Source organism: Hypanus sabinus, chromosome 1 (assembly GCF_030144855.1).
Source record: "Hypanus sabinus isolate sHypSab1 chromosome 1, sHypSab1.hap1, whole genome shotgun sequence".
NCBI lineage: Eukaryota > Metazoa > Chordata > Chondrichthyes > Myliobatiformes > Dasyatidae > Hypanus > Hypanus sabinus.
The window spans coordinates 58,087,359-58,113,346 of record NC_082706.1 but is presented as its reverse complement, the minus strand read 5'-3'; the positions used below and the strand labels follow the sequence as shown (position 1 = coordinate 58,113,346).

General features: G+C 44.2%; 1 protein-coding gene across 4 annotated transcripts; it reads right to left on the bottom strand.

Moving 5' to 3' along the window:
• Nucleotides 1-226: 226 nt before the first annotated feature.
• On the bottom strand, nt 227-22,625 carry LOC132394117 (gastrula zinc finger protein XlCGF57.1-like). 4 transcript variants are annotated; one of them, XR_009512190.1, is made up of 4 exons: nt 21,764-21,983; nt 20,712-20,878; nt 4,869-7,724; nt 227-1,029 (listed from the first exon to the last, which is right to left on the bottom strand). XR_009512190.1 is itself a non-coding variant. In XM_059969898.1 (4 exons), the coding sequence occupies exon 4, from the start codon at nt 7,235-7,237 to the stop codon at nt 5,612-5,614; it is 1,626 nt and encodes a 541-aa protein (XP_059825881.1). In that variant the 5' UTR covers nt 7,238-7,724; nt 10,758-10,879; nt 20,712-20,878; nt 21,764-21,983; the 3' UTR covers nt 227-5,611. The 4 variants fall into 4 exon arrangements, 3 of the variants coding, with proteins under 3 accessions (XP_059825881.1, XP_059825873.1, XP_059825864.1); XM_059969898.1 differs by adding an exon at nt 10,758-10,879 and having other exon boundaries at nt 227-7,724; XM_059969890.1 differs by lacking the exon at nt 21,764-21,983 and adding an exon at nt 22,510-22,625 and having other exon boundaries at nt 227-7,724.
• Between the last annotated feature and the right edge of the window lie 3,363 nt (nt 22,626-25,988).

The following is a 25,988-nucleotide window of genomic DNA, read 5'->3' as shown; positions in this document are numbered from 1 at the left end:
TTTTCCTAATCACCTGCATGACAATCCCCCATGACCACTGTAACATTGCCCTTTTTGGCAAGCATTTTCTATCTCCCATTGGAATTTGTGGACCACATACTTACTACTGTTTGGAAATTCCTGTCCGGGATTTTTCTTTACATTTGCTGTTCCTTAATTCTACCCACAGATTCAACCCTATGATACCTCTTTCTAATGATTTTATTTAATATTTTACCAACAGAGCCACACAACCTCACAACCAGCTTGTTCATTGCCTGTTCTTTCAAGAAACATATCAGTATCTGGGAAGCAAGAGGACCTGCAGATGGTAGAAATCTTGAGAACTACACACAAAGTGCTGGAGGAGCTCAACATGTTGGGCAGCAACTATGGATGGGAATCAACATTTCGGGCCAAGACCCTTCATCGGGACTCTTGATACCCACGTATCTGGAATATCAACAAGCAAAGAAAATAGAAGGTACTGCAAAATAGTGAAAACCTTTGACAAAATTTAGTTCAAGGCTTAAAAAGAACCTGCAAGCAGAGCTCAATCGTTAACAAATACAACAAAGGCAATAAACACTTCCATCAATACCGTCATTGACTTTTTTTTAATAAAAATATCTTGGTCCCATTTCAATCAGTGAAATTTACGACAATAAATAAGAACTAGAAAAGACTACTTACATTCAAACCCACTGAGATTAACACTAACTTGGACAGAAGGTGGTCTAAAAATAACACACATGACAAAAATCACAACAGTAAGATAAAACTTCCAAGTATATATTTTCATCAAAAATGATCAGGATACCGCACTCCATGCATGTATATGCAATCGTGATAAGAAATACAGACAAGAAAAATTCAATGAGGCCAACTCAGAAAAATGCATCATCACAATGGAAGAAAACATTAGCCAGTGGAATGAGTGTGACCCTCCATGGGAGACCTCCCAACGATCTGAGCAGACGAGATGTTCACAAGCAAGCATCAAGCACCTGACTGAAAGTTGGAGACCTCTTCCCAGAAACAGAGGGGTTCCTTGCAGAAATACAGGACCATGTGGTCAACAAAAAGAAAAAAAAATCAAAATTACATACAATATAAACAAACAAGGCAATAAATGCAGACGATGCCCACAGAAACCAGCCACAATCCAATACGTTCCAGGATCCTGCAGCAGTTTAATTCAATCTGATTTCTTATGCAGGTACAATCAAGTGGTAAATATCATTCACCAAAATCTTGCTTTAAAATACAAACTCATGAACAACCACCATAACTTCATTAAGGCACCATAAATTCAACCCTGATCCACTTAAGTACCAGAGACAGAGTTTAAAACACAACTGATTTGTCTGTCTCAGATTTAGAATATTAAACTCTAGTCCCATTAAAGGTGAATGAGCAGAAGAAACTCCTCCCATGTCCAGTGACCAGGGTGCAGAACTGGGTGTGGTGAGCAGCAGCAATAATTGCAGAGTTCAGCACCGACAGTCACTCGCAAATTTGCATTCAGCAATGGTGATCGACAAATATATAGCATGCAGCTTATTGAAATTTTCTCACAGTGTGAACCTGTTAATGTGTCACAAGTGTAACCTGCTGTAAGGTTTCACTGCTAATGTAATGGCCTCTCTGTAATGTTTCACTGCTGAGCTAATGGTTTCTCTGTAGCAACGTTTAGGTTACGACTAGAGATAAGACCATAAGACAAAGCAGCAGAAGTCGGCCATTCAGCCCATCGAGTCTGCTCTGCCATTTTATCATGAGCTGATCCAATCTCCCCTTTAGTCCCACTTCCCCACCTCACCATATCCCTTGATGCCCCAACTACTCAGATACCTATCAATCCCTGCCTTAAATACACCCAATCACTTGGCCTCTGCTGCTGACCGTGGCAACAAATTCCAATAATTCACCACCCTCTGGCTAAAAAAAAATTTCTTCACACCTCTGGTCTGAATGGGCGCCCTTTAATCCTTCAGTCATGCCCTCTCGTACTACACTCCCACACCATGGGAAATATAGGCCTTCTGAAAATCCAAATACACAACATCCACTGCATCTCCCTTGCCTAGCCTACTTGTAATTTCCTCAAAAAATTGCACTGGGCTTGTCAGGCAGGATTTTCCTTTAAGGAAACCATGCTGAGTTCTGCCTATCTTGTCATATTCCTCCAGGTACTCCGTAAACTCATTCTTGACAATCGACTCCAACAACTTCCCAACCACTGATGTCAAGCTAACAGGTCTATAATTTCCTTTATGCTTCCTTGCCCCCTTCTTAAAATAGCGGGGTGACATTTGCAATCTTCCAGTCCTCCGGAACTAGAGCAGAATCTCTTGACTTTTGAAAGATCATTGCTAATGCCTCCGCAATCCCCACAGCTACTTCCTACAGAACACGAGGATGCATTCCATCTGGTCCAGGAGATTTATCTACCCTTAGAATATTCAGCTTCCTGAGTACTTTCTCTGTCGTAATTGTGATTACGCATATTTCTCTTGCCTGACACCCTTGAGTGCCCGGCATACTGCTGATGTCTTTCTCAGTGAAGACTGATGCAAAATACTCGTTCAGTTCCTCCGCCATGTCCTTATCTCCCATTACAATTTCTCCAGCATCATTTTCTATCGGTCCTATATCTACTCTCACCTGTCTTTTACTCCTAATATACTTGAAAAAGCTTTTACCATCCTCTTTGATATTATTTGCTAGCTTTCTTTCATAATTTATCTTTTCCCTCTTAATGACCTTCTTAGTTTCCTTCTGAAAGCTTTTAAAAACTTCCCAATCCTGTCTTCCCGCTAATTTTTTATTCCTTAATTGCCTCTCCTTTACTTTTATTTTGGCTTTTACTTCTTTTGTCAACCATGGTTTCAACGTTTTTCCATTCGAAAATGTCTTTTTTTGGAATATATCTGTCTTGCACCTTCCTCACCTCCCGTATAAACTCCAGCCATTGCTACTCCGCCGTCCTTCCAACTGGTGTCCCTTTCCAGTCAACTTTTGCCAGTTCCTCTCTCATGCCACTGCCCTTCCTCCACGTCAGATTTCGGCTTCTCTTTCTCAAATTTCACAGTGAACTCAATCTTGTTATGATCACTGACTCCTAAGGGTTCCTTCACCTCAATCTCTCTAATCACCTCTGGTTCATTACACAATACCCAACACAGTACAGCTGATCCCCTAGTGGGCTCAACAGCAAGCTGTTCTAAAAAGCCATCTCGTAGATATTCTACAAATTCTCTCTCTTGAGATCGAGTGCCAACCTGATTTTCCCAATCCACTTGCATGTTAAAATCCCCTACAATTATCATAACACTGCCCTTCTGGCAAGCCTTTTCTATTTCCTGTAGTAATTTGTAGTCCACATCACTGCAGCTTTTAGGAGGCCTGTATATAACTGCCATCAGGTTCCATTTAACCCTGCAATTTCTTAGCTCAATCCATGAAGTTTCTGCACCTTCCAATCCTATGTCAACTCTAATGATTAAATATCATTTCTTACCATTAAAGCCACGCCACCCCCTCTGCCTACCTGCCTATCCTTCCAATACACCATGCATCCTTGGACGTTCAGCTCCCAGAGACATGAATCCTTTAGCCACATCTCAGTGATGGCCACAATATCATACCTGCCAATCTGTAGCTGTACGACAAGATCATCCACCTTATTCCCAATGCTGTGCACATTTAAAAGACACCTCAAGTCCATTATTTGGTACTTTTTGCTTTACTTCACTGCAATTTTATTGCACTGCAACTCATCCCAATGGCTGAAAAATTTGCCCCATTCCATGCCTGTCCTTCCTGACATCCTTACTACTCACTACCTTAGATCTATTTCTGTTTTGCCTCTCCTCTGCTCTATCATTCCCATTCCCAACCCCCCGCCAAATTAGTTTAAACCCCCCCCCCTAACAGCTCTATTAAACTCTCCTGCCAGGATATTGGTCCCCTTCGGGTTCAGGTGTAACCCGTCCTTTTTCAAAAGGTCATACTTCCCCCAGAGGAGATCCCAATGATCCAAGAATCTGAAACCCTGCCCCCTGCACCAGTCTCTCAGCCACACATTCATCTGCCTGATCCTACTATTCTTGCCCTCGCTAGCACGTGGCCCAGGTAGCAATCCTGAGATTACTACCCTGGAGGTCCTACTTCTCAGCTTCCTTCCTAATTCCCAGAAAACTCTCTTCAGGACTTCCTCCCTTTTCCTATCTATGTGATTGGTACCAACATGTACCAAGACAGATGGCTGCTCGACCTCTCCCTTCGGGATATTTTGGACCCTATCCGAGACACCCCATACCCTGGTACCTGGGAGGCAACCCACCATGCGGGTATCTCTATCATGCTTACAGAATCTCCTGTCCATTACCCTCACTACGGCATCCCCTATGACTATCACAATCCTCTTCTCCCTCCTTCTGTCCTGCAGAACAGTGCCAGATTCCCGGTCACCGTGGCCTTCCCCTGTCAGGTCATCCCCGTCAACAGCGTCTAAAACAATATATTTGTTCCTGAGGGGGACAGTCACAAGGGTGCTCTCCACTATTTTCCCTTCCCTCTCCTGACAGTCACACAATTTTCTGACCCCTGTAACCGAGGGATCACTACCTACCTGTAGCTCCTGTCTATCACCTCTTCACTTTCCCTAATAAGCAGTAGGTCATCAAGCTGCAGCTCCAGTTCCCTAACACGGTCTCTGAGGAGCTGCATCTCGGTGCACCTGGCGCAGACATGGCCATCAGAGAGGCTGCAGGTCTCCCAGGATTTCCACATCTGACACCCCGAACAAAGCACTAATCCTGTAGACATGCTACTTAATTCTACAAGAATGAAATAATGAAAAATAGGCCTACCCAACCACTTACCTCGCCAAACATATGAACTTTTTAAACCGTTAGCTCATACTGTTAGCTGTGTGAGCCCTGCTGTTCCTTCGACTGTCCAGGCCATTTCATCAAGGGGAAAAAAGAGAATCAATGCCTTGCACTCGCCTCTTCCCATTACCGCCTAAGCCCTTTGAGCCAAAGACCTGCACTCTGCTGCCTGCTGTATAGGGTGGTCTTCTTTTTAAACTCTCCACACTGTCCTGTCTACGACACACGGTCCTCTGCAGTCTCACCCTTCTTGTACTGAAGAACGTTTTTTATAAAAACTGCCTTCCTTCAGGGTTTAGCTCTGATGCTGCACTTCTTGTCCCGATCAAAAGAACAGGGTTTTGGAATGGGGGCTATCCAATGACAGAAACGTTGTTCTTTCTTGTGAGTCTGGAGGAGAGATTTTCGCGGTCTTTAGCCGGGGAGAGATGAGAAGACGCGACTAGAGAGAGTGGGCCCTTTTTCTATTTTTGTTTTCTTCACTAACCCTACAGTCAAAGTAAGAATTATAAAGCTCAATCGTTTGATCACACATTCTGTACCGTTTTTCATTTCGGAGTACTGATCCGTAACAGGGGGCACATCACGCAGCATCCACTCAAATGAGATTTCTTAAGTCTGGCCGGGCTGCGGGGCTATCACCTCCAATAATACACTGTCAGCTTAAGCGGGAGTTACATAAGGTTAGAGGACTGAGGGAATCTCTTCCCACATTTACTGCAGGTGAACGGCCTCTACCCAGTGTGAACTCGCTGGTGTTTCTTTAGGTTGGATGAGCAAGTGAATCCCTTCCCACACACTGAGCAGGTGAACGGCCTCTCTCCAGTGTGAACTCGCTGATGCACCTTCAGATGAGATGAGCAAATGAATCTCTTCCCACAGTCTGAACAGGTGAACGGCCGCTCCCCACTGTGAACTGACTGGTGTGCTTGTAGGCTGGATGACCAATTGAATCCCTTCCCACACAATGAGCAGATGAATGACCTCTTCCCACTATGAACTGATTGGTGTCTCAGTAGGTGGGATGAATGAGTGAATCTCTTCCCGCAGGCTGAGCAGGTGAACGGCCTCTCCGCAGTGTGAACTCGCTGGTGTTTGTGTAGGTGGGATAAGCAAGTGAATCCCTTCCCACAGACTGAGCAGGTGAACGGCCTCTCCGCAGTGTGAACTCGCTGATGTACCTTCAGTTGGGATGAGCAAGTGAATCCCTTCCCACAGTCCGAGCAGGTGAATGGCCGCTCCCTTGTGTGAACTCGTTGATGTACCTTTAGTACAGATGACCGAGTGAACCCCTTCCCACAGACTGAGCAGGTGAACGGCCTCTCCCCAGTGTGAACTCTCCGATGTACCTTCAGTTGGGATGAGCAAATGAATCCCTTCCCACAGTCCAAGCAGGTGAACGGCCTCTCCCCACTGTGAACTCTCTGATGTACCTTCAGATGGAATGAACAAGTGAATCCCTTCCCACAGTCTGAGCAGGTGAATGGACTCTCCCCAGTGTGAACTGACTTGTGTACCAGGAGGTCCGACGACTGAGTGAATCCTTTCCCACAATCTGAGCAGGTGAATGGCCTCTCCCCAGTGTGAACTGACCGGTGTGCTTGCATATGGGATAACCGAGTAAATCTCTTCCCACAGTCCGAGCAGGTGAACGGCCTCTCCCCAGTGTGAACTCGCTGGTGTACCTTCAGTTGAGATGACAAAGTGAATCGCATCCCACAGTCTGAGCAGGTGAACAGCATTTCCCTAGTGTGAACTGACTGGTGTCTCAGTAGTTGGGATGACTGACTGAATCCTTTCCCACATTCTAAGCAGGTGAATGGCCACTCCCCAGTGTGAATTGATCGGTGTGCTTGTACGTGGGATGACTGACTGAATCTCTTCCCACAGTCCGAGCAAGTGAACGGCCTCTCCCCGGTGTGAACTCGCTGATGTACCTTCAAATGAGATAACTGAGTGAATCCCTTCCCACAGTCTGAGCAGATGAACGGCCTCTCCCCAGTGTGAACTCGCTGATGTACGTCCAAATGAGATAACTGAGTGAATCCCTTCCCACAGTCCGAGCAGGTGAATGGCCTCACCCCAGTGTGAACTCGCTGATGTACCTCCAAATGAGATAACTGAGTGAATCCCTTCCCACAGTCCGAGCAGGTGAACGGCCGCTCCCCAGTGTGAACTCGCTGATGTACCTCCAAATGAGATAACTGAGTGAATCCCTTCCCACAGTCTGAGCAGGTGAACGGCCTCTCTCCAGTGTGAACTCGCTGATGTTCCTTCAGTTTAGATGAGCAAGTGAATCTCTTCCCACAGTCCGAGCAGGTGAACGGCCGCTCCCTGGTTTGAACTCGCTGTTGAGCCATTAGGTCAGATGACCGAGTGAATGCTTCCCCACAAGTTCAGCAAATGACCAGCCTCTGCCCAGTGTGAACTGACTGGTGTGTCCACAGGTGGGATGAACGACTGAATCCCTTCTCACCCACAGAACAGGTGAATGGCCTTGTGCAGTGTGAACTTGCTGAGGCACCTTCAGTTGATATGACTATTTGTATCCATTCACACTGCCTGAGCAGATGAATGGGATTCCCCCTGTGTAAAATGACAGGCGTGCCAGTCAGTCAGATGACCGAGTGAATCCCTCCCCACAGTCTGAGCAGGAAGGATGATCGAGTGAATCCCTCCCCACAGTCTGAGCAGGAAGGATGATCGAGTGAATCCCTCCCCACAGTCTGAGCAGGAAGGATGATCGAGTGAATCCCTTGCTCCACTTCTTAAATATCTGGACAGAGACAGCAAAACTGGCGTGTTGTGTTCGAGATTCCTGCGGATAAATTCCTTGTCATTTTTAACCTGTAAAAAGATTTACAAAATACATCAGACAACATTTCAGATGAGATCCCTTGAGTTGTCAAGGTGTAATCTAGCATAACACTGTTACAGTGAAATTAACTAACTGGGCACAGTGCTGGTAACTGGAATGACCAAACTCTCTGATGCTCTTCCTGTCTCTATAAGAATGGGGCATTTCTGCCATCACCAATCTGTGACCTGGCTCAGTCTGACTCTCTCCATTGGTATTACTCCGTGTTTCCACTGAGCCGCATGGGTTCCTGGCCCCACAGTAACTGAAACACTCTCACACAAATAGCCAGCAGTGCATTCCACGCACCCACCACTTTCTGTGGAAAAAAACCTACCCTGACATCCCCTCGGTATCTATTTCCAAGCACCTTAAAACTATGCCCCCTCGTGTTATCCATTTCACCCTTGGGAATAAACCTCTGGCTATCCACACCATCAATGCCCCTCATCATCTTATAGACCAAAAACAGGCTCCAAACATAAACAAGGAGATTATACATTGCTTTGAGCATTTGTTGGAAGTATACAAAATTATGAGGGTATAGATATGGTAAATGACAACAGCTTTTTGCATTGAGGTTGGGTGGGACTACAACCAGAGATCGTGGTTAAGTGGGGAAGGTGAAAATTCAACGGGAGCATTTGGAAAAGCTCTTTACTCAAATGGTCGTGAAAGTGTGAGAATGAGCTCGGTTTCACCATTTAAAGGAAGTTTGGATGGGAGCCTGGGTATGGAGGGTGATGTCCTGGTGCTGGCAGTTGCATTAGACAGCTTAAATGTAGCCTGTTTACAAACTGAACCTCTCCATGTTTCTATGACAAAGAAGCTGGTCAAACTTGATTGGAAGGGAAAAGGTAGGAATTACGACGGAGCAGCAATGGCTGGAGTTTCTGGGAGCAATTCGGGAGCAGAGTGATCGATACATCCCAAAGAAGTGGAAGTATTGGAAAGGCAGGAGGACACAACCGTGGCAGAAATGAGAAACCAAAGCCAACGTAAAAGCCAAAGGGAGTGCAAACAGAAGAGCAAAAATTATTGTGAAGCTTTTAGAAAACAGCAGAAGATGATTCAAAAAAGTCAGCTGAGCTCAGGGCGTGGAATGGTAATATTGTCATTAATGAGTCTTGGTAGCACCCAACAGTCTGAGGCATTTACAGGAACAAAATATCTGGGGCCTCAATATCTCTTGAAAACCAAGGTTCCCTACACCAGTTACCTTTCAACTTTTACTTTGGCAACACATACAAACTAGACACCCTCAAAATTTCACTTCTGAAGGCTTCCTGCTTATCAAGTATTCCTTTGCCAGAATGCAGCTTGTCCCAAACCACACTTATCAGGTCCTTTCTGATACCATCAACATTGAACTTTCTCTAATTTAGAATCTCAACCCATGGTCCAGACTTCTCTTTTTCCATATTTACTTTGAATCTCATGGCATTATAATCACTGATTCCTGACTCCAGCCCTAACTCATTTCCTAACAGCTTATTGCACACCTCTATGTCGGGAATTCTACGTACTGATTAAGGGCACATTTGACAAACTCTTCCCCATTTCGTCCTTTTACAGTTTGAGAGTCGCAGACAATATTTGGAAAGTTAAAATCATTTACTGAATCAACCTTTTGTTTCTTGGCATGGTCTGCGATCTCTATATAAATTTATTCCTTTAAATGCCTCAGATTGTTGGGTGCAACCAAGTCCCAGTAATGGCTACAATATCATAATTCCGTCCTGAGCTCATCTGGATTTCCTACGACGCTTCTTGCATTGTGATATACACAGCTCAGCACATTCATCGACCATGCTCAACAATCTGATTGCTGACTCTATCTGAGATCTGAAATCCTAAGAACTTTCTACAGGGAGATAATTGAGAGAATCCTGACTGGCTGCATCACTGCCTGGGGTGGTAACTGTACTTCCCTTAAACACAGGATCCTGCAGAGACTGGTGCGGACAACCCAGCACATCTGCAGATGTGAACTTCCCACTATTCAGGGCATTTATAGAGGTATGTGTGTAGAAAGGGCCCAGACGATATTGGGGATCCAATTCACCAGAACCACACACTGCTCCTGCTGCTGCCATTCAGGAAACGGTCCCATATCACAAGGACCAATCGCCTCCGGGACAACATCTTCTGCTAGGCCAATCAGACTGATTCATTCATGCTGATACAATTGCATTTCCATGTTTTATTGTCTGTCCTATGTACAAACTATTTATTATAAGTTACAGATTGCACATTTAGACAGAGACGTAACGTAAAGGTTTCTACTCCTCATGTAATAAAGTCAATTTAATTCAATTCACCCTCTCCACTATCTATTCTGTCATTATGGCTCCCATCTCCCCTACAACTTATTTTAACCACATCACCTCCTCCCCCCCATACTAGTATTAGCAAGCCCTATCTCTTGTTCTGTTCCCCTAACTAACAAAACCCCTATCACCCATTTCACTTTAATCTGCCAGGTAATCCCCCCCACCCCAACAACTTCTACAGTAGTCCATCTGTTGTGCGGGTCAGCAACAAGAGTACTCTGTGATCGCTATTTAACCTCATTCCCCTTCCTGACTCTCAACCTGTTTCCTGTGTCCTGCACCTTGGGTGTAATTCACCTCTCTTCCTGTCATATCTATCAGCCCCTCTAACTCCTGGATGATCCGGAATTCATCCATTTCGAGTTCCAAATCCTTACAGTGCAGGGTTACAAACTGCAGCTGGATGCACATCTTGTAGATGAGGGCATCAAGGCCACGAGATCTCCCCACCTTCCCACCAATCTCCCCTCTAATTTGTAATGACCAGTGTATACATAAATCTTGTACTGCGCATGTATTTTACCCAGTGACATGTGCACAGTAAATTTTCTGCAGAGTGGTTTTCATTTGAACGGCTAACAAATCGTTGTCAATAAGAACATTGATCACCTCTCGGTTTGATAGAGTTCATCTGCACTCTCACACAAACCATGCACCACACTTGTAAAGGGTAATGAAGGATTTTCTCACCAGAGCTTTTGCACATTGTCCATGTGTGGTTTGCTTGCCAAATTATGCTTTAAAAAGTCAGATTTCCAAGTATCACTCCACTTCTTCTCACTTGTAAAAAATCTTCAGCAACTTTTGCATCACTATAATACACACAGGTAACACCAGTTTCTATATTGGACATAAATATTTCCCCTGAACCCTCCAGACGAATTGAGGGTATATGAAAAAAAAATAATTTTGAACCTATGTAACCTCTGGCTAAAAGAACAATTGGGACTGAATAGGAATTTTTGTACTGAAGTAAACTCTGTCTTCAGCAGGTAGCTAAGACAGGCTCATTACCAGTTCACTGCAGCTTGCAGAGAGACACACTGAGAGCTGGTAACATCATACATTGTACCCTCATTTGAGTAAAGGAAGAAGGACTTGCAGATAAGGACAGGAATGAACTCTATCTGTAATTAAATCCGGACCCTGCAAAGGGAATAACTGATAAGGACAGGACAGTACATCCATCTGTAATTAAAACTTTGATCTAGTGAACACTCTTAACTAAGTAATTAAGTTTTGCACCAACAGACTTGGTGGGCATACCAGTTGAAACAACATCTTGCAAGAGTAATATATGGGGCTTACTATGTATAAACAGATGGCTGTAACCTGACTGAGTCAGTCCACTTGTCAGATGGTGGCAGTGCTTATGTGCCTTCCCGTTGACAACTGGGTCTCATTCTCCTGCAGGAGAATACACAATAAACTGTGGAGACGTTAAGAAGCTGGTCTCCCAAGTTTTATTCATATTCAACTTTAACATTTGGCATCATGAACAGGATCCCAATATCGGTCGTGCCAAACAGATGGGCTGAGTAAGCGACTGGACCACTCTGGGGAATACGGAGACCGACCGGGCACCCAATAGGTACCTGACCTATTGTCACTCTCCGTTAGTTCCTTTGGAGGTACGGTCTCTCGCCCAAGGCAGATCGCATAACCTTGACAGGATTGGGAAGGAATCCATCGGGAGACTCGTATAAGGTAGGCAAAATTTATCAATTGAGCAGATGGTGCCAGCCGGGTAAATTTATTAAGTAGGCAGGAGGCTTTGTGCCGGGTAAATTAATAAGAGAACAGGGGTCAATTGCAGTCGAGTGATACGAGTGGGCCAGGAGCAGCCCTACAGGCAAAGAGGCCAGGCAGCGCAGGCGCATGACGTAGCGCTCCAAAGGTTTAAAAAGAAAGACCGCCAAATACAGCGGCCATCGTTGGAGAGGACTGAGACAGAATGGGTCAAATCAGCTCAATCAGGCTTCAGCGAGAACAGGCAGAGGCGAGGTTTGAACAGGGCACAACTGCGCAAGCACGTGTAAGTCAGTGGGAGAATTTAAATAGCGAGTAGAGGCTCTGTATAAGCTACACTCCAGGTGAGGTAAGGCCGGGTAAGATCCTTTAATTAATCTAATTAGATTAGGAGTAGGTAATGGAGGCAGCAGTTAGGGTAGTTGAGTGCTCTGTTTGCAGTATGTGGGAAATCAGGGTGAGCACAGCTGTCCCTGATGACTACACCTGCAAAAGGTGCATCCAGCAGCAGCTCCCGACAAACCGAGTTAGGGAACTGGAGCTGGAGCTGGATGAACTTCAGATAATTCGGGAGGCAAAAGCAGAAATAGACAGGAGTTTCAGGGAGACATTCACCCCTAGGAGTCAGGAGACAGGTAGTTGGATGACTGTCAGGAGAGGGAAGGGGAATAAACAGGAAGAGCAGAGCACCCCTGTGGCTGTTCCCATCAACAATAAGTATACCGTTTTGGATACTGTTGGTGGGGACAACCTACCAGGGACAAGTTGCAGTGGTTGCGTCTCTGGCACTGAGACTGGACCCTCAGCTCAGAAGGGAAGGAGGGGAAAGACAAGAGCAGTAGTGATAGGGGATTTGATAGTTAGGGGGACAGATAGGAGGTCCTGTGGAAGAGATTGAGAATCCCAGATGGTCTGTTGCCTCCCTGGTGCCAGGGTCTGCGCTATCTCGGATCGAGTTCTCAGTATTCTCAAGAGGGAGGGTGAGCAGCCAGATGTCGTGGTCCATGTAGGGACCAATGACATGAGTAGGAAGAGTGTGGAGGTCCTGAAAGGTGAGTTTAGGGAGCTAGGTGCCAAGTTAAAGGACAGGACCTCCAGGATAGCAATCTCAGGATTGCTACCAGTGCCACGTGCGGGTGGGTTTAGAAATAGTAAGATAGTGCAGATCAACACATGGCTGAAGACAAGGTGCAGGAGGGAGGGCTTCAGATTTATAGACAATTGGGCAGTTTTCCAGGGAAGTGGGACCTGTTCCAGCAGGACGGTTTACATCTCAACTGGAGGGGGACAAATATTCTTGCAGATAGGTTTGCTGGAGAGGCTCGAGTAGATTTAAACTAGATACAAGTAGGGAGGGGAACCAGAGTGTAGGAACAGATGTATGGGAGAAGGAAGAAAAAAAACAGTACAGTTCTTTATACTGTTAGAGATTAACAGAGAGGAAGAGGTGGAGAACTTCTTAAATGCGTTTATTTTAATATGAGGAGCATTCTAAGAAAACTGGATGAGCTTAGAGCATGGATTGATACCTGGAAATATGATGTTGTAGCTATTAGCGAAACATGGCTGCAGGAGGGGTGTGATTGGCAACTAAATATTCCTGGATGTCGTTGCTTCAGGTGTGATAGAATTGGAGAGACAAGAGGGAGTTGTGTTGCGTTGCTTTTCCGAGAAAATATTACAGCGGTGCTCTGGCAGGATAGATTAGAGGGCTCATCTAGGAAGGATATTTGGGTGGAATTGAGGAATGGGAAAGGTGTAGTAACACTTATATGGGTGTATTATAGACCAACTAATGGGGAGTGAGAATTGGAGGAGCAAATTTGTAAGGAGATAGCAGATATTTGTAGTAAGCACAAGGTTGTGATTGTGGGAAGCCTATACTGTAAAAGGGATGGATGGTTTGGAGTTTGTAAAATGTGTGCAGGATAGTTTTTTGCAGCAATACATAGAGGTACCGACTAGAGAAGGGGCAGTGCTGGATCTTCTGTTAGAGAATGCAGGTGATGGAGGTATGTGTTGGGGAGCACTTCGGGTCCAGTGATCACAATGCCATTAGTTTCAATATAATTACAGAGAAGGATAGGACTGGACCCAGGGTTGAGATTTTTAATTGGAGAAAGTCTAACTTTGAGGAGATGCAAAAGGATTTAGAAGGAGTAGATTGGGACAATTGTTTTATGGGAAGGATGTAATAGAGAAATGGAGGTCATTTAAAGGTGAAATTTTGAGGGTACAGAATCTTGATGTTCCCGTTAGGTTGAAAGGAAAGGTTAAACATTTGAGAAAGCCATGGTTTTCAAGGGATATTGGAAATTCGGTTAGAAAAAGAGAGATATCTACAATAAATATAGGCAGCATGGAGTAAATGAGGTGCTCAAGGAATATAAACAATGTAAGAAGAATCTTAAGAAAGAAATTAGAAAATCTAAAAGAAGATAAGAGGTTGCTTTGGCAAGTAAGGTGAAAATAAACCCTAAGGGTTTCTACAGTTATATTAATAGGAAAAGAATAGTGAGGGATAAAATTGGTCCCTTAGAAAATCAGAGTGGACAGCTATGTGTGGAACCGAAAGAGATGGGGAGATTTTGAACAATTTCTTTTCTTCGGAAATCACTGAGGAGAAGGATATTGAATTGTGTAAGGTAAGGGAAACAAGTAGGTAAGTTATGGAAACTATGACTACTAAAGAAAAGGAAGCCCTGACACTTTTAAGGAATAAGAAAGTGGATAAATCTCTGGGTCCTGACAGGATATTCCCTTGGACCTTGAGAGACATTAGTGTACAAATAGCAGGGACATCGACAGAAATATTTCAAATGCCATTAGAAACGTGGATGGTACCGCAGAATTGGCATATTTCTCATGTGGTTCCATTGTTTAAAAAGGGTTCTAAGAGTAAACTTAGCAATTATAGGCCTGTCAGTTTGACGTCAGTGGTGGGTAAATGAATGGGAAGTATTCTTAGAGATGGTATATATAATTATCTTGATAGACAGGGTCTGATTAGGAACAGTCAACATGGATTTGTGCTTGCAAGGTCATGTTTGACAAATCTTATTGAATTTTTTGAAGAGGTTATGAGGGAAGTTAACCAGGGTAAAGCAGTGGATGTTGTCTATATGGACTTCAGTAAGGCCTTTGACAAGGTTCCACACTGAACATTAGTTAGGAAGGTTCAATCATTGGTATTAATATTGAAGTAGTAAAATGGAGTCAACAGTGGCTGGATGGGAGATGCCAGAGAGCAGTGGTGGATAACTGTTTGTCAGGTTGGAGGCCGGTGACTAGTGGTGTGCCTCAGGTATCTGTACTGGGTCCATTGTTGTTTGTCATATACATTAATGATCTGGATGATGGGGTGGTAAATTGGATTAGTAAGTATGCAGATGATACTAAGGTAGGTGGCGTTCTGGATAATGAAGTGGGTTTTCAAAGTTTGCAGAGAGATTTAGGCCAGTTAGAAGAGTGGGCTGAACGATGGCAGATGGAGCTTAATGCTGATAAGTGTGAGGTGCTACATTTTGGTAGGAATAATCCAAATAGGACAAACATGGTAAATGGTAGGGCATTGAAGAATGCAGTAGAACAGAGTGAGCTAGGAATAATGGTGCATAGTTCTCTGAAGGTGGAATCTCATGTGGATAGGGTGGTGAAGAAAGCTTTTGGTATGTTGGCCTTTATAAATCAGAGCATTGAGTATAGGAGTTGAGATGTAATGTTAAAATTGTACAAGGCTTTGGTAAGGCTGAATTTGGAGTATTGTGTACAGTTCTGGTCTCCAAATTATAGGAAAGATGTCAACAAAATAGAGAGAGTACAGAGAAGGTTTACTAGAATGTTACCTGAGTTTCAGCAGCTAAGTTACAGAGAAAGGTTGAACAAGTTAGGTCTTTATTCTTTGGAGCGTAGAAGGTTGAGGGGGGACTTGATAGAGGTATTTAAAATTATGAGGGGGATAAATAGAATTGATGTGGGTAGGCTTTTTCCATTGAGAGTAGGGGAGAGTCACACAAGAGGTCATGACTTGAGAGTTAGGGGGCATAAGTTTAAGGGTAACATGAGGGGGAATTTCTTTACTCAGAGAGTGGTAGCTATCTGGAACGAGCTTCCGGTAGGAGTTGATATTGTCATTTAAAAAAATATTGGATAGGTATATGGTCAGGAGAGGAATGGAGGGTTATGGGCTGAGTGCAGGTCGGTGGGACTAGGTCAGAGTAAGCGTTCGGCAGGGACTGGAAGGGCCAAGATGGCCTGTTTACGTGCTGTAATTGTTATATGGTTATATATGTATGAATATTGGGTAAGTAGTCTTTATAGGCTATTTAGTATAATGTATTGATATATTTTTTTCCTTGCAGTCTTTACTCTTATATGCAGATTAATAAAAATATTGGAAAGAAAACACTCTTTTAATATTGACCGAACCCAAGACATTGTATCCCATCTCTGGGCAATTTAAGGCCATGAAGTCGACCGCACCAACTGACCCCCCCCACCATCCGGATTGCCGTGAATGAAGGACAGACTCTCCCATTCATTCTGCGATACACCCTCAAGCCCGGGGTAACGTTTTATGAGGACGAAAGCTCTTTTCTGGATCCAGAAATCCAGAAGGAAAACGATATTCTGGCTATGCGATATTAACGGAGAGTGAAGTCATTGAGCAGGCCTCCTTTGAAGCAGCTGTCTCCGCCCAGAAGTCGGAGCTGTTTGCTCTGACTCGTGCCAGTAACCTAGCAACAGACAAAAGTGCGAACATTTACACAGACTCCCGTTATGCATTTGCAACTGTGCGTGACTACGGGGCTCTGTGGGAACATAGGGATTCCTGACTTCCTCTGGCCACCCCATTAGTAAACAACTTACTCACCGCTCTACAGCTACCTTGACTTTTGGCTATTATTAAATGTGCGGCCCACACCCACATGTCCAACCAGGTCACTAAACACAATACTTTAGCGAATAAGACAGAGAAAGGTACGGCACAACCCTCCGTAGCTGTCGTCCCCTTGGGTTCCTGTCAAGCAACCTTCCGTGACTTAAGCAGAACGAGTTTGTCAGACGTGCAGGATGTACTTACTTTTCAGAAGGATGCCTCTGAGGAGGAGCTGTGGTCCCAGATGGGGTGCCAGAAAGACCCGACCTAGGTTTCCGGATCACCCTAGCGGGACAGGTTAGTGTTCCTGCACAGTTTTTACCAATATAGGTTGATTATATACATAATTGTACACACCTGGGAAAGGAGGGAATGGTTGGTAATCTGTATTCTGCACTCCGGGTACCGCTCCCTTGACAGGTGAAATGTTTTCCTGTCTACAAGTTGATTTTATTGAATTGCCTAGAGTACATTGCTATAGATACTGCTTAGTTATTGTAGACGTGTTTAGTAGATGGATTGAAGCTTTTCCAACTACCAATAATACTGCTATGACTGTTGTGAAGATATTATTACGGGATATTAATTCCCAGAGATGCTGAGCTCTGACGTTCCCACACTTTGTAGCAAAAGTAAACGAAGGGGTATGTAACAAACTAGCTATCAAGCAACTATTCCACTGTGTACACAACTCACGGGCCACTGGCATAGTGGAAAGAGCCAATGGCACTCTGAAGAGTAAATTGGCCAAACAAACAGCGGAGACTGGACTCACTTGGTTGAAGGTCCGACCACTGGCCAAATTCCACAGGAGGGTTACCCCACAGGGGAAAACGGGTTTGTCACCAGTTGAAATCATTTCTGGTCGGCCCATGAGGACACCCTGGACACCAAGACCTTCTGTACCACTGCTCCCAGAACGTCTACCAGCAAAATTGGATATGCATACCCTCGGGGAAGAGATGGGGAAATATATATGCCAACTAACCAAAATTCTTCAAGCATTACATTCACAGGTACAACAGGCTCACAAGGAAGAGAACTACCCCACAGAGAGGAGTGACTATCCCACCATAGAACCTGGGAATTTTGTCCTGATCAGAACAGGGATCGAGGGAAACTCGGACCTCGGTGAAGAGGACCATATCAGGTGTTACTGACCACTCCCACGGCTGTGAAACTGAAGGGGCAATCTCCGTGGATATTTTGAACAGATTGCAAATGTGTTACTGAAGGAACTGAGTAGAAGGACTCTCTCGGACTAAAGGGAAATGTATTGGTTGATAGTGGACTGATGAAACCTTAGGTTTCCAGCCGTGGACTGTCATTTTAAGAGAAAGTGCCTGAGTAACATCAGCCACCGGGTTTCTCGGCTCCTGTTTGATCCTTACAAAGAGAGAGTGAGGGGAGGAACTATTTGACTATGCAGCGTGTTTACACTTGCTCACAGCTTGTGTTCACATAGCTTGCAGTTTGTTTTATTTAAGCAAGGACAGTCACAGACACAGTCAGATGGAGAGAAAGAAGGAAGATGGAAGGTTCGACACACAGGTCAAAGGTCATGTTTGGACTCTCCTATGCCCACAAGGGTGGGTTGATTATTGATCCAGCGTATACCGAATGTGTGATTGTCACTCTGTTTGATCTGTAGGAGTGGATCTGTTGGTTTGGGAGTATCCTGTGAAGACAACTTGTGCTCACCCTTGCCTGGGGGTGGTGATTCACTTGAAGAGCATACCTGTGACAAATCCCTGTTGGTGATGATTCCTATAATCCATATGTGGATTTTGATGGAGTATCCAATGGCTACTTTTCTTAACCCTTAGCTGCATTTGGGTGTGTTATGTGGTAACCACTTGTGAGAAGGGATATTCTGTGCAAATCACTGTTGGTAATACTTTGTGTGTTGGATCTCGATTGACGGATTGAAGTACCTTGTGGAGTCTGCCTGTGTGTTCACCCTGCCTTGGTGAAAGTTCCCTCTGAAGACGATACCCCTGTGATAAGCTACTTTTGGTGATTATTCATATGTGGATTTGGAATGACGACCGATAACACCTACGGTGATTGTTATCCTGCCTTACCACCATGGAATTTGTGGAATTCGATGTAATGCCTTCTCTCGACACTCACCCTGGATTACCAATATCTCTCTCTCTCATCATTTATTTCATGGATGAACTGAACTTTCATACCTCACCATCTCAAGACTCTAAGCTTGGTATTCCCTGAGCTCAATGGTTTGGGAGTTATATTTACACATATGAATACTCATAACACTTAACTTTTGATTGTTTTGCATGAGTTGTTATATTACAAGTAGATACAAATAGAGTTAGAGCTGTTAACATCAAAACCAGACTCCAGGTGTGGCCTGTTACTGCTGGTTCATTTAAACCGTTACGGGTATGTAATCGTGGTGTTCGTGTTTATGTCTTTGAGAGGGCTCACCCCAGAATCCAGGGGCCCGCATATTAACACCTTTCTGTCTCTCTGTCACACTGATGCCAAACAGGTACAACTGGGGGCCTGCTGGGTTTGTGCTGAAATTGCACAGCATGCTCAAATTATGATTCCAGTGTCAGTAATCCCGCTCAAGCAGAGAGAGAAACTCTCAGCCTGGGCTTTCTCGGGGAAGTGAGGTCAGGAACTGTGGTCCAGTCAGAGGTGACTGTGGCTGTCAGTGTTTTGAGGGATTGTATCTCAGGCCCCCACCAAATGGAACCTCCTGTACTGAGAAACATGCATCCTGGCCATACTTGCAGGTGCCCAGCAGCGGACAGGAATAACTGAGACTGAGCGATTTTGGATGATCACTTTTCTCTCCTATGGAGTAGCCAGGAATTCACAAGAGGTAATTAATTTGGCTACAGCACTTGAGGGGCTGGCCACAATACTGCAGAGGCTCTGACAGAAACACAGACCCAAGTAACAGAAATATCCACTGAAATGATTGCAATCCGGCAAACGGCCCTACAGAATCGTATGGCTTTAGATTTTATCCTAGATGAGAAAGGGGGAACCTGTGCTATTATTGACACAGAATGCTGCACCTATATCCCTGATGAGTCTACTAACATTACATCCCCTCCAAGCACAATGCCCAGGAGAGTGACAGCATCAAGAAAGTAGGGCAGGAATTACACGGGTTCACCGAAGGATCGAAACGGTGCTCTTTGAAGGCCAGTTCGGTAATTTGTGGGGCATGCTGGTGCTTCATGGCCTAACAGTTGTACACATCATTGTTATAATTATTGTTGTACGCTGTTTTTACCCACTGATAAGTCAATGCTGTACTTCATTGCTTTCTCTGTAAAAAAATTACTGCTTTGTTGATCATGTAATAATCAAAAGGATGGAGTGATAAAGTATGTAAAAGGGTTAACATCTTGTTAAAAAATAGCAGCCTGTTTTCTGACAGAAACTGCTGATGATGAACAGATGTGCTAAGCCATGCTGAGTCATATTTCTTCTTGAGGGTAGCCAGCTATGGTTTCAGGATGGTTATCTCCTTGTGCACTCATGCGTAGAGATAGGACAGCTTCAGTCTGTTCTGTGTGTGTAAGCCATTATGACTATTTTGTAAGTTGACTTTAGGGGCTGTCATGTAATAAATAACTTTGGCTCCAGCCTGTCTTGTGTGGGGGGTATCTGGACAGATATATCTGTGGTGTAAGGGGAATTGTTGCTCAGTTAGTGGATTGGGCAGGAAAAGTCATAGACTGTTTCTGTTTGAACAACTAACTGAGTAAGCCCTGGGTGCTTGGAATAAAGAGTTTGTACTTATATGGGGTCTCAGTGACTTTATCCAGATTTGATTTCCACAGAATGGGAGTGGTTTTAAAGGGCTGGGCTGCTGGAAGCACATCACCAGACCTGGAGTGATTGCATCTGGGTCTGACAGAGGAATAACTGGTTCTTCTGGGCACATTCAGTCTCACTCCAACTATTCCCTACCTTCCCTTGTACAGGTATGTAATGTCTAAAGGACCAGAGTTTGAGTAAATGAGACTCACCAAGCTTTCTCCTGACTGAATCACTGGAATCTCCGAGTCAGATGGGTTCCCTCAGTCTCCAGTTGATGCTCTCAGTCCTCGTTCATTTGTTGCTGTTCCCTCGTCTTCGGTCGTGGTTTGCTTCTAGTTGGGGATTTTTCTTCCAGTAAATCTCTCACTGGATCTAACTTTAAATTGAAAGATAATGAAGCACATTAACAATAAAAAAGAGAACCAAACATTTCTGCTTAATGGTTCTAAGAACAAAACTCACCGAAATCTAAATATTGAAGGCAAATACACAGTAATGATCTCAGTGAACCTTTTATTCTCCCTCACACGTCACAAAACAATATGGGATAAGCAGGAGCCATCATTCAGTCATGGTGAGACGTAAGACACAGGAACAGAATTAGGTGATTCGATTCATCTGGTCTGCCCCACCACTCAACCATGGCTGATTTTTATTCCAACACCATGTTCCTGCCTTCCCCCTGTAACCCTGTAGCTACTTAGCAAACTGGAATATATTAATCTGTCATAAATATACCCAAATGGCAGGCTCAAACAACCTCTGCGGGAACAAATGCCATACTTCAGATATCTTTTGGCCAAAATAATTTTCTCAACTCAATTTTAACAGGAAGCATCTTTATTCTGAGACTGTGCTGTCAGATCACAGACTCTCCGTCTGATGGAAACATCCTCTCCTTGTCCACGGTATCCAGGCTTTTCAGCATTCAGTAGTTTACTTAACCGTACATCTCCCCACCACACCACCATCCCTCTGAACTCCATTGAGCACAGGTCCAGAACCATCAGATGCTCCTCATACATAACACTGATCATTCCTGAGATTATTCTTGTAAACCTTGTTGGCAACAACTGTACTGAACACATTTCCAGGAATAACAGATAAATTGGTACCAGGATAATTTTCAGGGAAATGTTGTGCTTTCTTTACTGTTCTACTATCACAGAACGAGCCAATTCCATTTCCAGGTTTAAACAAGTCCGTTTCAGGAAATATAAGCCATTGCAGGGTGAATGTAATAAATAGAAACCGGAATTACCAGAAACGCTCAGCAGCTGAGGAACAGCTGTGGGAGGAGGAACAAACTATACAATTCAATTAATAACGTTCGTCAGAATGACCTCAAACTTTTTCAGATGTTAGTGCAGATCTCCAGCAACTTGAGATGCTGCCTGATTTCCTGCGAGTGACAGTGAGGGGGGATTTCCAAACACAGTTTGAACACCAAACTCACGGGTCTACTTCTACTGTTCTAAACAACGGTGCAGCCCATCCGGGGACTGTCCACCCACATCACGTGATCTTCCGTCATAAAGCGGAGGGCGGGGCAGATCGGGGCACACAGGCTCACGTGACCCGTTGGCGGGATTTCCATTTCATTTAGAAACATAGAAAATAGGAAATAGGTGCAGGAGAAGGCCATTCGGCCCTTCGAGCCTGCACCGCCATTCAGTATGATCATGGCTGATCATCCAACTCAGTACCCTGTACCTGCTTTCTCTCCATACCCCCTGATCCCTTTAGCCACAAGGGCCGTATCTAACTTCCTCCTAAATATAGCCAATGAAGCGGCCTCAACTGTTTCCTGTGGCAGAGAATTCCACAGATTCACCACTCTCATTTCTACGGAAACTAACAGCCTGGGCTCCTGGTTTGCATCGTTCAATGCCGATCCAGTGAAGCTGACACATTTCTGACGAGCCCAGATGACTGGGTACTAAATGAGTAATCGGCCCTCAGGGCCAACATCGGATCTCCCCGGTCGGGATCGGTCTCAATACTCACCGACGCAGACAGTGATACCGACCCGCGGCTCTCGGCGATAATCCTTTAGCGACCCCACAGACGATCCACTCCTGCGCTGAGCGGAAAGGAAACACGGTCACACGGAGACAGTGAGCATGCGCGAATAGATTGTTACATCATCCGGAGGGCGGGGCCTCGGAAACAGTCGCGCAGATGCTGCCCGTCTGTGGTTAAATGGGAAGGACAAACGTAATCACGTGACCGGTGGGGTCTCCCACCCCAGGAAAAATATATCATCTGTCCACTCTATCTTTTCCTCTCGTAATCTTGTAAACGTCCATCCAGTCTCACCCCAGCCTGCGCTGCTCGACAACAACATTTTGTACAACGTTTCGCTATCGCTCATACTCTCCAATCCAGGCAGTATCCCGGTAAAGCGCTTCTGCACCCTCTCCAAAGCCCCGACATCCTTCCGAGAATGGGGGCAAACAGAACTGTATCAAACACTCCAGATGAGGTCTAACTAGTTTTATAAAGCTGTGTTACGAACTGTAACACAGATTTTGCTGCTGACCTGTATACAATGATACCATATTCTAATCTTGATCTTATTAATACTTCAGTGATGTAAAATCAGCACCCCATTCCAAACCAGCAAGACACCTCATGACATTTATCACATTTTTACATTTAGCAACTACATATCTAACATGTTTTCTCCATGTTAATCTCAAGTCAAAGTGCACTCCCAAAAACCAAAAACTTTCAGCTCTCTCCAGGTTACTTCCATACAGAGTCAGATAAAGTCCCCTGATATTTTTCCTTGTAAAGAACAGGTTTTTTGTCCTCTTCACTGAAAATTTAACACCCCACTTTGTCCCACACTCTTCAATTTGATTAATTCCATCTTGCATTTTCAGAACTATATGTTCAATATTTCTCCGTCTTTTCCACAAAGTCCCATCATCTGCAAACAAAGACCTTCCCACATCCGTTGGTATATTTACGAATATATCATTTGTCAAAATGAAAAATAAATTTGGACTCACTACACTCCCCTGAGGCGTCCCGTTTTCTATAACATACTGGCTTGATAGCTCTGATCCTATCTCCACCTGAATAGTTCTCCCATTTAAAAAGTCCTTAACCGAATTGAACATTCCCCCCGATTCCCATTAAATGCAGCTGAAGAGCCCCTCCTTCCATAACATATCATCAGCTTTCTTAACATCGAAAATGACAGCAACCACTGTCTCTTCATTTACTTGTGCTTTTCTTAGACACACCACTGGATCCATAGTATTCCTTCCTTTCCTGAACCCGCTTTGATACGTAGCCACCATACCTCTACTTTCCAGAAGGTACACTAACCTCTCATTTATCATACGTTCCATAAGTTTACATATATGAGATGTCAAGGCAATTGGCCTGTAATTTCCTGGTCTGCTGGCATCTTTTCCAGGTTTCCTTATTGGAATAATTATTGCCTCTTTCCAGCTCCCTGGTATTCTCCCTTCATCCCAGACTTTGTTATACTGAAGCAGTAGTTTGTCCAGACTTCCTTCATTCAGGTGTGTTATCATACTATAGCACATTTCATCCTTACCTGGTGCAGTCTCTCCTGTTCTATCTCGTGCCCTTCTTAATTCTCCCATGCTAGAAGGGACATCTTACACACTGTCAAGGTTAGTTTTCCTATGAAAAGCCTCCATATTTCCATCTTTTGTTCTCTCTCTACTTCTTCTTCCCTTCTCAGACAAATTATCAGAACTATGTACCATAACAAAAGTACTGGCAAACAACTCTGCCTTTTCCATGTTTGTCACTGCAGTCACATTTCCATTCACCAGAAATGGGTACTTCCACTCTCTCCTGTTCACTGCCATCCTTCTTATCATTTCTCCCCCCCCCCTCCTACCCACACCTCTCCTACTTGGGTTGTGCTTCTGATTGAATCACAATACTTTTTCCAGTGTGTCCTTTTAGCATGTCTTATTGTCCTCCTCACTACTGCCTGAGCTTGTTTGTACTGAATCGTATGTTGGAAGTTATGTGTTACTTTAACCAATTTAAAAGCCTTATTTCCATTTCTCACTGCTTCCTTACAATTATCATCCCACCATGGCATTACTCTCTTCTTTGTTCCTCCTTTACTTTTAGGAATGGATTCTAATGCAGCTGATGTTATACCTTGTTTTAATATGCTGTCAAGTGTTTCTATGTCCATCTCACCACTGACCCAACTTAGATATCTATCACTTTTTCCAGAAACTTCTCCCAATTGGCTTTCTCAAGGATCCACTTACCACCTATATTCTCTGTGACCCATGAGGCAGAAATATTTATCTTGCACCAGATTGAGTAATGATCACTCCCTACAGTTCCTTCTTGTTATACTAATCACTCACATACTGAAGCAATAGAGTCTGATACTAATGTAAGATCAAGCACAGATTGACCCACTCATCCTGTCTCTTGACTTGACTGTATGCTGAGATATCATTTACCTCTTCCCATTTTAACCCTATCATACCCAAATGGTGCTGTGCAGCTTTCAGAATAATCTGAATCCTTTCAGCTTTAGATTTGATCTCACAAGTTGCATTTATCACTCCTGCTATAAAGATCACCAATTTCTTCTTCTCTAGTCATGCATTCTTCTTATCTTGCCTTTCTTTAGCTGCCACATGCTCACTCAATCATTTTCTTCTGTCCTGCCAACTTGACTGCCTCAGCATATGAGACTTTTTCCTTTACCCTTATCTTCTGCACCTCCATCTCTTTTTGCACCACTTCAGTACACTACACTATGGTTATGTCCACAATTACAGCACTTTAGACCCACTCCCTCTCCATATTTTCCATAGTCATGTTCCCCACCACACCTAGCACATCTTCTCTTTCCTTTGCACACTTTGGCCACATGCCCAAACTCCTGGCGATTGTAACACCTCAGATTTTGGTATATCTTCTCTCACATTGTATCACAGAAATCAAAAATATAACTCCTTTGGAGGCACCTTATCCTCAAATTCTACGGGAACAGTTTCAGTCTCCCTTTGTCATTCTTTTCGCACTCTTCACTGAACTATTCCTCACCCTTAAGTTCGCCACTAGCTCCTTCATATTAACACTGAGGGGAAACCCAGACATCACCCCCTTGCAACCATTGACCCTTTGTGCTCCAACAACCGTGGACACTTTGACTTTCCCAACATTAGTCACCTTCATTGCCTTCTCCATCTGCTCTTTAGTTTTACATCCTATCAGCAGGTTTTCATCTCCTAAGATTCTCACATGGCTCAATCCCCTACTGGCCCTCTGATGGTTTTTGTTAGATTGAGCGGATTGATTGTCTTTACTCCCTGTTCTCCCACAAATATTACAACTACATTTAGCAATTTTGCCCTCAGGCCCTTCTCCTCAACTTCTCATCCCTCATTTTCCCATCCACCTACAACCAACACTGCCATCATCTCCACTGTATACACCGCTAACTTATCAGATATTCTTCTGCT